The following is a 13,925-nucleotide window of genomic DNA, read 5'->3' as shown; positions in this document are numbered from 1 at the left end:
AAGATTATATTATTATATTAATATTTAAAGTATTTATTACAAATATACTACAACTTAAACCCCTTATAACTCCATTTTTCTGCATAAAACTGCGAATATTTTCTATGGGAAACTACAGGAAACCTTGGTTCTATAAACCCTCTTTCCTGTAAAATTATAAACCTATCAGTAAACATATTTCCTTGAGGCTGGAAAAATATAAAATATTAGTGAGAATCAACCGTTATCTATATAAAAAACCTTAAATAGTCGAAATGATTTAGTAAGCTCATCGGATGATTGAATTTCTAACGGAGATACTGTTAGACTAATAATACTTAATTAAAATCAAGAAATGCAAAAAATATGTCACCTATATTCCCTTCGCTTCCTTTTACAGATGACCCTATGTTTAAAATTATTTATATTAGTTAATTTCTGAATATCTGTTTTTTCTTCTGTTGATTTCAAAATCTTATTTATAGAACTCAAATCTCTTATTTGTTTCTTATGCTGTTCCTTTCTATTATACCCATCTTCCTATATACTTTAAGAATTTTTTAATAATAGATTTTTTTTCAAAACCTCTTTTTTTTGTAATTCTTTTTTTCTTTGCTTTTCTATTTTTTTTACCGCTTTTCGAATAACATAACTATCAATTTTTCCTCTAAAACTAGTATTTTTAAATGAATCCTCAATAGCATTATTCACAACAAAACCACAATTCAAAATATTAGATGTATTTTTTTTCTGGTCATTTTTTATTTCTTTTGAAAAAACTTTAGACATTTCATTCTCTAATAATTTCTTAAACTCTACAAACAAAGGATTATATGACAGCCTTGTATCAACCACTTTTAGATTAAAAGCATCATTTGTTATGAAAAATGATTTGCATAACAATGTAGAAAGTGCTTTTAAACGATTCTGTTGATATAAATAACTAAAAAACGATAAACTTTGAAAATTATGATCGCTTTCCCATATATCATAAAATTCTAATTTTTCAGATGACATTTCATTTTTTAGAATTTCAACATTATTTAAACCATTATTAAACTTTAAACTAGGTTTCCGTGATTTAATTTCCTCAGAGTTTAAAATTCCTTGGCATGTCCATTTTTTATATTTCAATTTATTAATAGTATTCTTAATACACTTTTTAAAAAGATGTGAAAAAATAGATATAGAAAAATCATTGAACAATATTTTATCAGCTTTCAAAAACTTCCCTAATTCAGGTCTTCCATAAACATTAGTATCTCCTTCAAGATCAACAAAAAAAAGCCTTTCATCAGGAATCTTAGAAATTACATAACTAAAAAAAATTAATAAAACCTTTTTAACTGGATATCATCAACCCATTTATTTCTCCTTCCAAGAATTCTTCTAATCCTTGTTCTAGAAGATTAAGATTAATGCTTTTTTGCCAACTTTTGCTTTTTCTAGAAGGCTGTAAAAATTTCATTTTTTTTTTGTTTTTCGAAAACTTTTTTTAAAATCATAAAATCATGAATCAGCAAACAGATGAATATTTCATGAAAGAAGCAATAAAAGAAGCAAATAAATGCACTCCAACAAAAAAAGCATTTTGTGTTGGTGCAGTAATTGTAAAAAACGGAAAAATAGAATCTAGAGGATTCTCTAGAGAGTTACCAAATAACACACACGCTGAAGAATGTGCTCTAATGAAACTTCCAGATATTAAAATTGCCATTAGCGCAGAAATGTATACAACAATGGAACCTTGTAGTATACGTCTATCTGGAAAATTACCTTGTGTTAATAGAATTATCTATTCAGGAATAAAAAGAGTTGTATTTGGAGTTAAAGAACCAAATACATTCGTGAAATGTACAGGAATGTCTACCCTCAGAAAACACGGGATTGAAGTTAAATTTATTCAGAAAATGGAAAAAGAATGTCTTAATATTGCTCAACAAGGTCATTCATAAAAAAAGATTTTTATAAAAAAAAATTCAATAACCTTTAAAAAAGTTAATTTATTAATCCTATTATAAAAACCGAAAAACTTGTTTCCAAAAATTCAGCTATATCATTAATAAATTTAATCAAAAACTATAAATATGAAAATTTAAAATTCAAACTATACTGTTCATGATTTCAATATAATTACTAATTTTATATTTTATTTATTTTTTATTTAAATTTTAATAAAATTATTTAATACAATATATTAACTTTTAAAATAGATCAAAAATAGGAAAAATTAATATCATTTAAATAGAACTTTTCATAAACTTATTACTATATGTCATTTTGGATAACATAAAATAATTTTTAATTTTTTTATATTAAAAATAAATATATTGAAGCTTTAAAATTCAATTAATTTTCTAGAAATTAATATGTATATGTTTGCTCACAAAATATTCCTTTTGTAATGTTATACAATAACATTAAAAAATAACATTTTCTATTAAAACAACATATATACATAATATTTACACTTAAAATATGGCAATATTTACTTAACCATTAAATATATAAAGTCATCGAAGAGCTAACTTTTTTTATGAATTAAAATATAATAATAAAAAAATCATAATGAATCGTATAATATCGCATGATTTATCTTTTTATACAAAGAAATCCAAAAAACTATCAAAAAATACATATAATATTAGTAAAAACATTACTTTTATTTATTCTAAAAAAAACGATAAATTTCAAAAAATAATCAATGCATTTAAGATATCAAGAAAATATATAAAAATATTAAAAAATATAAGAAATTATTTCTACCTAGCTAATATTACTCAGAAAGAATATACAAACTCAAAATTTTCACAAAATATTCATAATCAACAATATAATTATTTTCAAAGTATAGAATTTTCAAAAAACATGAACATTGAATTAAAAAAAAAAAGTCCAATAATAATTTTACCACCACCTCGACAAACTAATCAATCTTATAGAGGAAAACTTCCTCGTGGAATTACTTTTTGTAATAATAATGAACTTCTTGCAGTTTTTGATGCATGTGTCTCCACAGGTGATTTAAATAGGGCTTATATCTTAATGAATAGTCTTTCACATGGAGCAGAATCGTCTTTTATTATTCAAGTTCACAATCAGTATTTACAAGCTTTAATAGATGAAATTAAAAAAACGGGAGACTTTGAAAGTGCTAATAAATGCTTTCATAATTTAGAACAAAAATATAATATTCTTGGTAACGAAACAACATTTGCACTTATACTGAAAGCAGCGTTATACATCAAAGAACCAGAAGAATCTAAAATTGCAATCAATGGATTTAATAAATTATGGCGTTTAAAAAAAAAAGAAAATATAGGAAAAATTTTTAATGAAAATTCTATTTTAACTAATGAAGAAATATTGAAGCTTTTTAAGGTAAATTGAGTTAGATTTTTTGAAAAATAAATTAATAGTTTAGATTATGGATATTAATTTCTCTGAACTTAAACAGGAATATCGTCATATACTAAAACCAATAGCAAACATCGAAAAAGAGAAAAATTCAAGAACATTATGTTTATCACATCCTCTTGAAAATATTCCTGAATTACTCCCTACTAATATTTTTGGTCCAGGATTACAACTCCTTAAGAAATCTTTAAGACCTTTAACAGATCCCAATATAGAAATAGATTATAATATTAAAGATTTTCCGAAGGAGTATCATTCTGTTGCTTTCAATATGGCTCGTCAAAAGTTATTAGAAGATAATGCATTAGATATAGCTTTAGAAAGATGGAAATGGGATCATGAACAATTAGCTCAAAAAGGTGGTCTTAGATTCAGCAAAAGCCTTAATTCTATACTTTTTGAATGGCATTCTCTTATGATACCCTTAATAAAAGAAGAAATTGAACGTTGTAAAAATGCAATTAATGGTCTTATAGATAAAAAAATAATCAACAATGTCAACAATGATAGATTGTCATATGGTGTTTTTATTCAACTCCTTGCTCCTGAAAAGTTAAGTACAATAACAATTCTAGAAGTCCTTAGACTTCATTCTACTGGTGGAATTGCTCAAGGAATGAGAACAGCAAGAGCAATTCTCAGTGTAGGGAAATCTATAGAAAAAGAATATGCATCAGAAGTTCTCAAAAAAAATAAAAACTTTCTTGGAAAAAACGTTAATCTTTCTCAAATTTTTGGCAATCCTAGACAATTTCAAACTATGTTACAAAAAACACAAAATAATATCAATTTTGAAATAAATCCAAAATGGCCTACAGTAGTCAAAGCAAAGATTGGTTCTATATTAATTTCTATACTCATACATGTTGCAAAAATTGATATAACTACCGAAACAGAAAAAGGAGACACAATTTCGCAAAAAGCTCCAGCATTTTATCATACTTATCAATATCAAAAAGGAAGAAAACTTGGTGTAATTAAATTAAACGATCAAGTTATGAAACAACTTGGATCACAACCATTACGTGGGAATATTCATCCTAGATTATTACCTATGCTAGTTGAGCCAAAACCATGGATTTCTTGGGACTCAGGTGGATATTATTTAAGTAAATCTACTGTAATGAGATCCCGCGACTCAATAGAACAAATACAATATTTAAAAATAGCATCAGAAAGAAATAACTTAAAATCAATATTCGAAGGTTTAGATGTTCTTGGTTCTACTGCATGGGCTATAAACATACCTGTATTCAATGTAGTTATAGAAGTATGGAATTCTGGGCTAGAATTTGCAGGAATACCACCTGCAGAATCAAATATTGCCTTTCCACCACGGCCTACAAGCAAAGATCCTGCTGACAAAATATCATGGCAAATTCAATGTAGACAAATTGCCAGAGATGCCCAAAACAAACAATCAATAAGATGTGATATCAATTATAAACTAGAGATAGCAAGAGCCGTAAGAAACTGCAATATTTTATATATTTAATTTACTGTTATTACTAGTTTCTTCATGAAAAAATGTATTTTCCCCATAATCTAGATTTTCGAGGGAGAGCTTACCCTATACCCCCACACTTTAACCATCTTGGCAATGATCTTTGCAGAGGATTACTAACATTTCATGAAGCAAAGGAAATAGGAGAATCAGGTTTAAGATGGCTTAAAATCCATTTAGCCAATATCTGCGGATTCGACAAAGAAAGTTTTTTAGAAAGAGAGGCATTTACAGTTGAAAATCTAAAAAATATCTTTGATTCTGCTGATAATCCATTAAAGGTATAAATACATATTTCATGTTTATTATACTATTTTAAACTTATATTTATATAAGGGTTCTGGATGGTGGCTAAAATTTGATGATCCATGGCAAACTTTAGCTGCTTGTTTCGAACTTACAGCAGCTCTTCGTTTTCCAGATCCGCACAAGTTCAAATCACGTCTTCCAATCCATCAAGATGGAACATGTAATGGGTTGCAACACTATGCAGCATTGGGGGGAGACATTTTAGGTGCACGGCAAGTAAATCTCGAACCTAGCAATCGACCGTATGATGTATATACTAGAGTAGCAGAATTAGTAAATGAACAAGTACAAAAAGATGCAAAAGAAGGAAATCATTTGGCAGTTCTCTTAAAAGATAAAATTGCACGTAAAATTGTTAAACAAACTGTTATGACAAATGTTTATGGAGTTACATACGTTGGGGCTCGTAATCAAATTCTTAATCAATTAAAAAACTTAAATAGTCTTCCAAGAGAAATGTTATTTGTAAGTAATAAATATTAGAAATAATGTTTTTAACTTAAACAGAGTCTTGCTTCCTATTTAGCAAAGATTGTATTTTTTTCTCTCAAATCAATGTTTACAGGAGCACATAAAATACAAGAATGGCTTAATGAAGCAGCTAAAAGGATATCTAAATCAATAGATACATCTTCGTATAACGGTTTAAATCATATGACAAGTGTAATTTGGACATCTCCTCTTAATTTGCCTATTGTTCAACCATATCGGAAATCATCTCGAAAACAAATTAAAACCAATCTTCAGTCTATTTTCATTACAGATCCTAATGACGTAAGTCCCGTTGATACTCGAAAACAACAAACAGCATTTCCTCCAAATTTTATTCATTCACTTGATGCAACTCATATGTTAATGTCTGCTATCTCATGTAAAAATGCAGGTCTTACTTTTGCATCTGTTCATGATTCTTATTGGACTCATGCGGCAGACGTTGACAATATGAACGTAATTCTAAGAGAAACATTTGTTAAACTTCATGAAGAGAATATTATGGAAAACTTATTAAATGAATTTCGAGAAAGATATAAAGGCTATAAAACATTAATTAGTATCTCAAAGGATAGTAAAGAAATGGAAGAAATTTCCTCTACGAGAAAACATGTATCACAAAGTATTAAATCAGAATCTTTAAACAACAATCGTAAGTCTGAAACATATAAAAGTTTATTAAAAGATACTGTTAAAACAAACAATAAAGAAAATACAACTAATCCATCAAATCAAGTAACAGAAAAAATAAATTCTTTAAATGCAGAAAATACAATAGAAACAGATATTAAAAACAAAACAAAAAAAAAAGAATCAGTCCATGTATGGGTAGATCTAGAATTCCCCCCATTACCGAAAAAGGTTTATTCCTGATTATTTGTTTTCATAACTAATTTTTCAATCAGGGTGATTTCGATGTTAGAAATTTGAGAAATAGTAAATATTTTTTCTCTTAACAAAATAACTTAAAATTAACAAAATTATAAAAGAATCAATTTTCAATATTTATCCCATTTTATAAAATCATTATTTATATAAATAAAGTACTTTAGGATTATCTTATCATTATATAGGTTAAAACTAAGAAAAAGAATAATTCAAATCATATCCTATTATTATAAAAATTTCCATTTGCTAACTCATTATCACATACTTTAAGCTCCAATGAACACTTAACTTTATAAGAAGTATCATCAGCCTTTTTCCAATATTTCCCATAAGTCAATATATAAACCAACTTTTTTAACCATTCATTACGTAAACATTTATGCATATTTCCTGCACGTATTATTAAATAGCGTGCATATGAAAACACCACAAGACAAAAATATATCTTAAGACACAAAAAAAAACACAGAATTAAGATAGTAAAAAATTTCTCAATAGAAAAAGACATTAAAGATGTATCATGAATATATCCGGACTGATCAAGATGCCACGATTTAAATCTGAAAAGCTAAGTATTTACTGAAAATAAATTTAAGAACATACATTTCAGATTTTTGAAAATGATCAACAGTTTCTCCAATACCAGAAGAAATAATCGCGTTCTTTAATATATCCATAAACCATACGACTGCAAATATTGCTGAATATACTGAACTAATAAAAGTATCAATAAAATAAAAATAAGCATAAATTAATAAATGAAAAGGAGACTCCTAAAAAGATGAAAAAAGAAAAAAATAAAATAACTACTTAGAGTACCGTTCGAATATATTTTATCATCATTGCACACCCAAATAATGCAAATAAAGAATAAAAATACATAAACATTTTCCATAAAGATGTATTTAAAAAAGAGTCTATATTCTAATTAGAAAATTCTTATAAAAACAAGACAAAAAACAGTTCGTTAATATAGCAATAAACCCATAAATACCAGACGCCTTATTTAAAATAGAAAAAAAGATAATCAATTCAGTACCCATTTGTAAATCCAAAAAATAAAGAAATGTCTTAAAAAATATCAGAAAACTCTTCATTTCGTTGATAAAGTAAAAATATAGACCTTTGGTTTAGGTATTTTAAAATAATCTATTCGTAACATTTTTATTTACCATGAATTAGAATACATCGAAAACTTCAGAACATGAATAAAAATCTATTTTATATAAATACACAAATCATAAAGCAAAAATACATTATATATATAATAATTTATTTACTTGAACATACTCCTCTAAATCATTTATAAGATCTATATGTAACAGACTTAACGTTTATTGAAATAGAAGAAAATCAACAAAGTTGCATAATTCTAAATATACTAGGTATAACTCTTACTCAAATAAAACACTCAACGCATCTTTCCATGTATTAATCCTTTTCTAACCTATTTTTATACCATAGTAATAATAACAAAAAAACAATAAAATTTAACGTGTCATAAACAAAACTGTTGTGATACCAGAATCTCTATGCAGAAGAATCTTTCTTTAATAAGTAAGATAGCACTCTCTCATATTTTATTAAAAACATACTGCCTTTTATTCATAACAGCAGCAAACATCTTAGTTTGCAATTCTAAATCCGCAAATTTAATGCATTTACTTGCAAATTCCTCATTCACCTTTCCATAAGCTAAAATAAAACGTTAGAAACGCAAAAAAGTATATTTAAAAAATGCTTTTACATCCTAAACAAAGTCCATTCTCATCTATTAAAATAATGCCTTCAACATTTTCTTTTTCAACACTAAACAAAAAAATCAGCTATTTAAATATAAATCTTTTTGAAAAATTTAAACATCTTTTTAAGAACTCCTATAAAACTCATAGATTTTTTTAAAAAAAAACAGAAAAATCTTAATTTTTTTTTATCTCGTTATTCCAAATTATCTTTTAATAAAAGATGACAGATTTAATGACTACATCAAGAAAATTTAAATTAGTGTTCCTTGGTAAACTTTAAAATGTATACTTAAGATATTTCTTTCTAATAGTTCTATATATAGGTGATCAGAGTGTTGGAAAAACATCACTAATTACACGTTTAAAAAAACTTTTATACAAAATTTGAACTAATTAATACAGGATTTATGTACGACACATTTGATAATACATACCAAGTAGGACTTGCTTTTATTTATTTCAGTAAACTAATTTCAATTTAGGCGACTATAGGTATAGACTTTTTATCTAAAACAATGTACTTGGAAGACAGAACTGTACGTTTACAACTATGGGATACAGCAGGACAAGAACGTTTTAGAAGCCTTATAGCAAGTTATATTCGTGATTCTAGTGTAGCAATCGTTGTTTATGATATTACTAGTAAATGCACTTAAACATTAAATTATTTACTTACTCATTAGATCGAACCTCCTTTATAAATACAAACAGATGGATAGATGATATAAAGGCAGAAAGAGGAAATGATGTAATCATTGTAATAGTGGGTAATAAGACAGATCTTAATAATAAACGGTAAACTGTATTTTATACAACCAATTATTACTTAATAAAAAAGGCAAGTAACAACAGAAGAAGGAGAAAAAATGGCAAAAGAACTTAAAACAATGTTCATGGAAACAAGTGCAAAAACAGGTCACAATGTTAAAGCTCTTTTTAAGGAGATTACACTTATTTTACCAGGAATAGGAAATGCTCACGATTTAAACAACTCACTAAGTAATTATATCTTTGCAAATTTATAAAATTAAGTTAAACCTTATAGTGGTTGATGTTAATATTGGTCAACGAGAAATAAATCCTCAACAGTCAAATTGTCAATGTTAATTTTTTATTAATACTATTTTACAAATTTATATTCAAAGTTATATACTTTTAAAATAAATTTAACTGAAATGCTTTTTAAAAAATATCGTAAACATTTATTTCTGTATAAAATAAAATATATTATATTATTAATATGTATTAAATTATTGTTTTTAAAAAAAATATTTAAAAAAGACATTAGCCAAATTTATATATTTATATATCCTAATATTTTTTACATAATTTATTATATAATAAATTATTCTAAAACTTTTATAAATTATTCAAAAATCTAAAAATTTTGCAAAAACTTTTTATTTAAATATTTTTTTAAACGAAATACTTGATAAATATAAAAATTAATAAACCATTATCCACTAAAATAATTTCTAACAAAAAATATTTATAAATATACTAAACATCGCAATATTTAAAACAACATTAGTTAAAACATAATTATAATAACCTATGAAAACAAAATATCATTTTAAATATGCTAAAACTTTAATTTCATCAAAAATAAAATAAATCATTTTAAAATAAATTTAAATCCTACAAAAATTTTCAAAAAACATTAATTCAAGTATTCTACTTATAAATACAATATTTTTAACATCTTTCAAAGACTTTATATAATTTAGACAAAGTAGCTATTTGTACTATTCTTTTTTTTTCAAGAAGTTCAACAGTTCCAATTAATCTCTTTTTAAATGCAGGAAACAAAACAAATTCTAAAACATCTACAAGATCCTTTCTTTTTTTTTCATAGTTATCAATACTATTTCGTTTCTGAAACAAAGGATCAGGTAAATGAAATAAAGCCAATTCTCTTAAAAAAGTACAAAAACATTCCTTTTCTTTATTCCAATTAACCTATAAAACATTAAAAATACACATAGCAATAAAGAAAAATACTTTAATACAAAGCCTATATATAAATAAAGGAAGCTTTCCAATATTTGGAATATAACCTTTAAGAAGTAAAGGAAGAGAATATATTTTCCCATCAGAAGTAATACCAAGAGAAAAATATTCATAAAGCATTTGTCTAAAACCTATAATTATTTTAGAAACATCCTAAAAACAGAATAAAAATAAAGAAATAAAAGACGATATAAATACCATTAAATTCTTTAAAAACGTGGAATCATGAATCATGCTTTTAGGCAACATTTCAAGTAATTCTATTAGTGACAATTCTGGCTCTAACCTTATTATTCCAAAATTAGCGAACCCAGCTAATCCAATTTGATAAAAAAGTTCAAAACTAATAAAAAATTAAAAAAAAAAAAATATAAAATCAAAAACCTAAGAGATCCATAATCAACAAAATATAATTCTGTAGAATGCTGTATAGCTGCCAACTGTTTTTCTTCATCAACAATACCAACGAAAATATGATTTATAAATATATTTGTTAAAGCTTAATAAAATTAAAACATAATAAAAAATAAATTATTTTAAAAATACCATCGCATCGTCTTTCTATCACTTCATCTCTTAATTCTTTAATACTTGTAAGTCTAACAATTATCTTTTCTTTATCATTTACTTGATAAAGAAAATCAGTGAAATTTTTAGAATTATTCCTTTTTATTTTTTTCATAGCAGATGTTTCTACATTATTTAAAATTGATGTAATTGTCTGGAATTTTGCATCAGTTCGAACATAATATCTATCATAAATCTTTTTTCCTGAAAAATTAAATATCTGAAAACAATATACATAGAATTACCACCCTCCAAAGTCTCATTGACATAATTCAAAGGACATGATTTAGCTTTAACTGTCTTAAAAGTAAAAAAAACTAAATCTTTCAATATAATATAAAATTCACCTGCAATGAAATTGTTTTTGAAGAATTAATTCTAGAGAGTTCTGAATGAACTTTTTTACATATAAGATTAATAATTTCATCTTCATAAAAAAAACGAACTTCCCGTTTTGTAGGATGAATATTTACATCAACTCTAGAAGATTCTATCTCTAACGATATATATATAAATGGACGTCTAGAGTTGAGTAAAAAATTACTATAAATAGATTCAAGTCCACGCTTAAGCGCCTTACAGTCAACTGATCTGTCTACATTTATAATTATTCACAATATTCATATATAAAATATACCTACGATTAATAAATAATAAAAAGGTAGTTTTTTTAGCACTATAACTAACACTTGTAAAAAAACCTTTAGCTTGAAACATATAGTCTTGAGAATTTAATGAAAAAGGTAAAAGCTCAGAACTAATGGCTGCCCCATATAATTGTTTAATATTCTCAATTACAGTTGATTTAGATGATGTAGTAATAGATGGTATTATTTCTCCATACTTTAAAATTATTAAAAATTTCATAAAAATAAAAAATACAAAAACATACATTTTTACAAGAAAAACCTATTTTTTCACAATGAACAGCATATCTATAAATGACATCTAATATTCGAATATATTCATCATTAGAGCTACGAAAAGACTTTAACCTAGAAGGAATATTATAAAACAAATCTTTAATCTAAAATTATTGTTATTTTAACAAACAATAAAATTAAATACCACAATCTGAGTCCCTTGTCTTCCAGCAGCTGGTTTAGGATCAGACGACTCCCCTTCTTTAGGTGATACGAGTTTTCCATTGAGATAATTAGCCCTATATAATTTTTAAAAAAAAATCAAAAAATAATATCTTACTTCCAAGCACAACTTGAATCAGAAGTTTTTGTAATTACCGTAACATAGGAAATATGAGAAATACTTGCTAAAGCTTCGCCTCTAAATCCATATGTAGAAATAGATGATAGATCTTCAAATGTACGCAATTTAGATGTAGTAAAACGCTCACATAGAATAGAGAGATCTTCTTTCTAAATAAAATTAAACACAATAAATCAACAATTGGAAAAACCACCATAATCCCATGACCATTATCAGATACTTGAAGGAGTTTTAGTCCTCCTCCTTCAACCAAAATATCGATCGACGTAGCACCAGCATCAACAGAATTTTCAATCAATTCCTTCAAAGCATTAGAAGGTCTTTGAATAACCTTGAGAAAGCAAATTAAAAAATATAAAAGCGAAAAAAGTATTTATTACTTCACCAGCAGCAATTTTACTAACAACACTAATATCTAAAGAAAGAATCCTTTTTGGCAAATAGTGATTTAAATTATTAGACTTGGACATTTCTAAAAACCAAAATAAATAAAAACCCTAATTTCAAAAACAAATATTAAATGCTATAAGTTTAAAAAATAAGAAAAAAAACTTTTATAAAGCATGTAAAATAGAACAAACCAATTTCCTATTCAAAAATAAATTAAAAATACGAAAAAAAAAGCCTTTTTATGTTAACAAATATTATGAAAAAATAAATTTTTATAAAAAACATTATTACAATAATTGATTAAAAGTCATTTATAATTAAATATTTATATTATGAATAATAAAAAAATCAAAAATAAAATCAAATATATAAATAGAATAAAGCACAAAAAATATCAAAACGATTTTCTAGAATATTCAAATTTAATAAAAAATGACTTTAAAAAAGTATTGAAATTTTAAAAAAAATGTAATTTCAAAAATAATTTTTATTCTTCTAAAAACAAAATTTATAGGTATTAATATCAATAAGAAACTTAGTAGCATCAAAAAAACAGACTTCTAAAATATTTATCAAATGAATTCATATAAATAATAAAGTTTATTTAGAATTTCAAAAAAATACTTTCAAGAATGATCATAGATATCTGCTATAAAATATATTATACAAATATATTTGCTTATTTTTTTTATTCAAAGTAAAATTATTTTTTTTTCACTGTCAAAAATCCTAAAAAAATCAAAATAATAGAAATTAAAAATAACAAATTAACCTTATAGACTTAAAGAAAATTATATTTTTTTGTTTTAATTTCCGCATACCCTTTGTTTAATTTAGTATTATAATTATTCTTAAATGAAGAAGGTTATTTAGTAAATTAAACAAACTTTATCATTCTGCTCTTTGAAAATATAATTGATTCAGATTAAAGAAGTATTGAAGTGCAAATTAGTAGCAAATAAAAATAATTTATTTTTTTACAGAAAAAATTATTTTTAATTTTATTTAAAAATTTTATATAAAACTATAAAACAATCCTTACTTAAGCATTTTAACATTTAATAATAAAATATTTTTATTGTTATATAAATTCTAATTTAAAAATTATATATAACATTTCTCTAAAAAACAACATTTCTCTAAATTCAAATATTGTTCTAAAATCAATTACAAACATTATATAAAATATAAATAGATAATTTTTAAAAAATTGAGTATATAATTGTAAAAACTAAAAAATTATGTAATATCTATCAAAAACATTCAAATTTATATACATAAAATTTATAAAAATTAAAACCAAACCAAATATTTATTTTTAAAATTTTTATTTCAATTATATATTTTTTTACATATTAACACAGATTATAACAAATAATTCTAAATAATAAAAATAA

General features: G+C 24.6%; 7 protein-coding genes across 7 annotated transcripts; 3 read left to right on the top strand and 4 right to left on the bottom strand.

Annotated features, from left to right (window-relative positions):
* Positions 1–47: 47 nt before the first annotated feature.
* On the bottom strand, positions 48–1,447 carry T551_00587 (uncharacterized protein; the record flags this gene model as incomplete). The annotated part of the gene is made up of 5 exons (XM_018372853.1): positions 48–188; positions 241–307; positions 353–519; positions 565–1,297; positions 1,341–1,447. 5 exons carry the CDS (start codon positions 1,445–1,447, stop codon positions 48–50), a joined length of 1,215 nt encoding a protein of 404 aa, XP_018231189.1.
* A 43-nt stretch (positions 1,448–1,490) lies between these two features.
* Positions 1,491–1,934, top strand: T551_00586 (uncharacterized protein; the record flags this gene model as incomplete). Its single annotated transcript, XM_018372852.1, has 1 exon — positions 1,491–1,934. The coding sequence occupies one exon, from the start codon at positions 1,491–1,493 to the stop codon at positions 1,932–1,934; it is 444 nt and encodes a 147-aa protein (XP_018231188.1).
* An 850-nt stretch (positions 1,935–2,784) lies between these two features.
* Positions 2,785–6,658, top strand: T551_00585 (DNA-directed RNA polymerase). Its single transcript, XM_018372851.1, has 6 exons — positions 2,785–3,360; positions 3,404–4,861; positions 4,909–5,181; positions 5,237–5,674; positions 5,717–6,562; positions 6,607–6,658. The coding sequence occupies exons 1-6, from the start codon at positions 2,848–2,850 to the stop codon at positions 6,655–6,657; spliced, it is 3,579 nt and encodes a 1,192-aa protein (XP_018231187.1). The 5' UTR covers positions 2,785–2,847; the 3' UTR covers position 6,658.
* A 145-nt stretch (positions 6,659–6,803) lies between these two features.
* Positions 6,804–7,751, bottom strand: T551_00584 (uncharacterized protein; the record flags this gene model as incomplete). Its single annotated transcript, XM_018372850.1, has 5 exons — positions 6,804–7,149; positions 7,193–7,362; positions 7,409–7,506; positions 7,551–7,659; positions 7,713–7,751. The coding sequence occupies 5 exons, from the start codon at positions 7,749–7,751 to the stop codon at positions 6,804–6,806; spliced, it is 762 nt and encodes a 253-aa protein (XP_018231186.1).
* A 328-nt stretch (positions 7,752–8,079) lies between these two features.
* On the bottom strand, positions 8,080–8,479 carry T551_00583 (uncharacterized protein; the record flags this gene model as incomplete). Its single annotated transcript, XM_018372849.1, has 4 exons — positions 8,080–8,137; positions 8,185–8,284; positions 8,337–8,398; positions 8,451–8,479. The coding sequence occupies 4 exons, from the start codon at positions 8,477–8,479 to the stop codon at positions 8,080–8,082; spliced, it is 249 nt and encodes an 82-aa protein (XP_018231185.1).
* Positions 8,480–8,554: 75 nt separating this feature from the next.
* Positions 8,555–9,441, top strand: T551_00582 (GTP-binding protein ryh1; the record flags this gene model as incomplete). The annotated part of the gene is made up of 7 exons (XM_018372848.1): positions 8,555–8,603; positions 8,658–8,693; positions 8,737–8,771; positions 8,817–8,976; positions 9,018–9,129; positions 9,173–9,333; positions 9,380–9,441. 7 exons carry the CDS (start codon positions 8,555–8,557, stop codon positions 9,439–9,441), a joined length of 615 nt encoding a protein of 204 aa, XP_018231184.1.
* A 588-nt stretch (positions 9,442–10,029) lies between these two features.
* Positions 10,030–12,608, bottom strand: T551_00581 (mismatch repair ATPase MLH1; the record flags this gene model as incomplete). Its single annotated transcript, XM_018372847.1, has 13 exons — positions 10,030–10,293; positions 10,336–10,475; positions 10,506–10,687; positions 10,729–10,843; positions 10,891–11,115; positions 11,157–11,211; positions 11,259–11,506; positions 11,553–11,754; positions 11,804–11,938; positions 11,980–12,073; positions 12,115–12,287; positions 12,332–12,469; positions 12,519–12,608. 13 exons carry the CDS (start codon positions 12,606–12,608, stop codon positions 10,030–10,032), a joined length of 2,061 nt encoding a protein of 686 aa, XP_018231183.1.
* Between the last annotated feature and the right edge of the window lie 1,317 nt (positions 12,609–13,925).

The sequence above is a fragment of the Pneumocystis jirovecii genome, assembly GCF_001477535.1.
Source record: "Pneumocystis jirovecii RU7 chromosome Unknown supercont1.2, whole genome shotgun sequence".
Classification (NCBI taxonomy): domain Eukaryota; kingdom Fungi; phylum Ascomycota; class Pneumocystomycetes; order Pneumocystales; family Pneumocystaceae; genus Pneumocystis; species Pneumocystis jirovecii.
The sequence above is the reverse complement of the archived record's forward strand: the minus strand, read 5'-3'. Positions and strand labels throughout refer to the sequence as shown.

What these genes read in the sequence shown, in the direction of transcription:
- T551_00585 (XM_018372851.1), top strand. Translation starts at nt 2,848, where the DNA reads ATGAACATTGAATTAAAAAAAAAAAGTCCAATAATAATTTTACCACCA. An exon ending in AAATATTGAAGCTTTTTAAG is followed by an intron (nt 3,361 to 3,403) that starts GTAAATTGAGTT and finishes TTAATAGTTTAG; the next exon opens with ATTATGGATATTAATTTCTC. An exon ending in CTGCTGATAATCCATTAAAG is followed by an intron (nt 5,182 to 5,236) that starts GTATAAATACAT and finishes TATTTATATAAG; the next exon opens with GGTTCTGGATGGTGGCTAAA.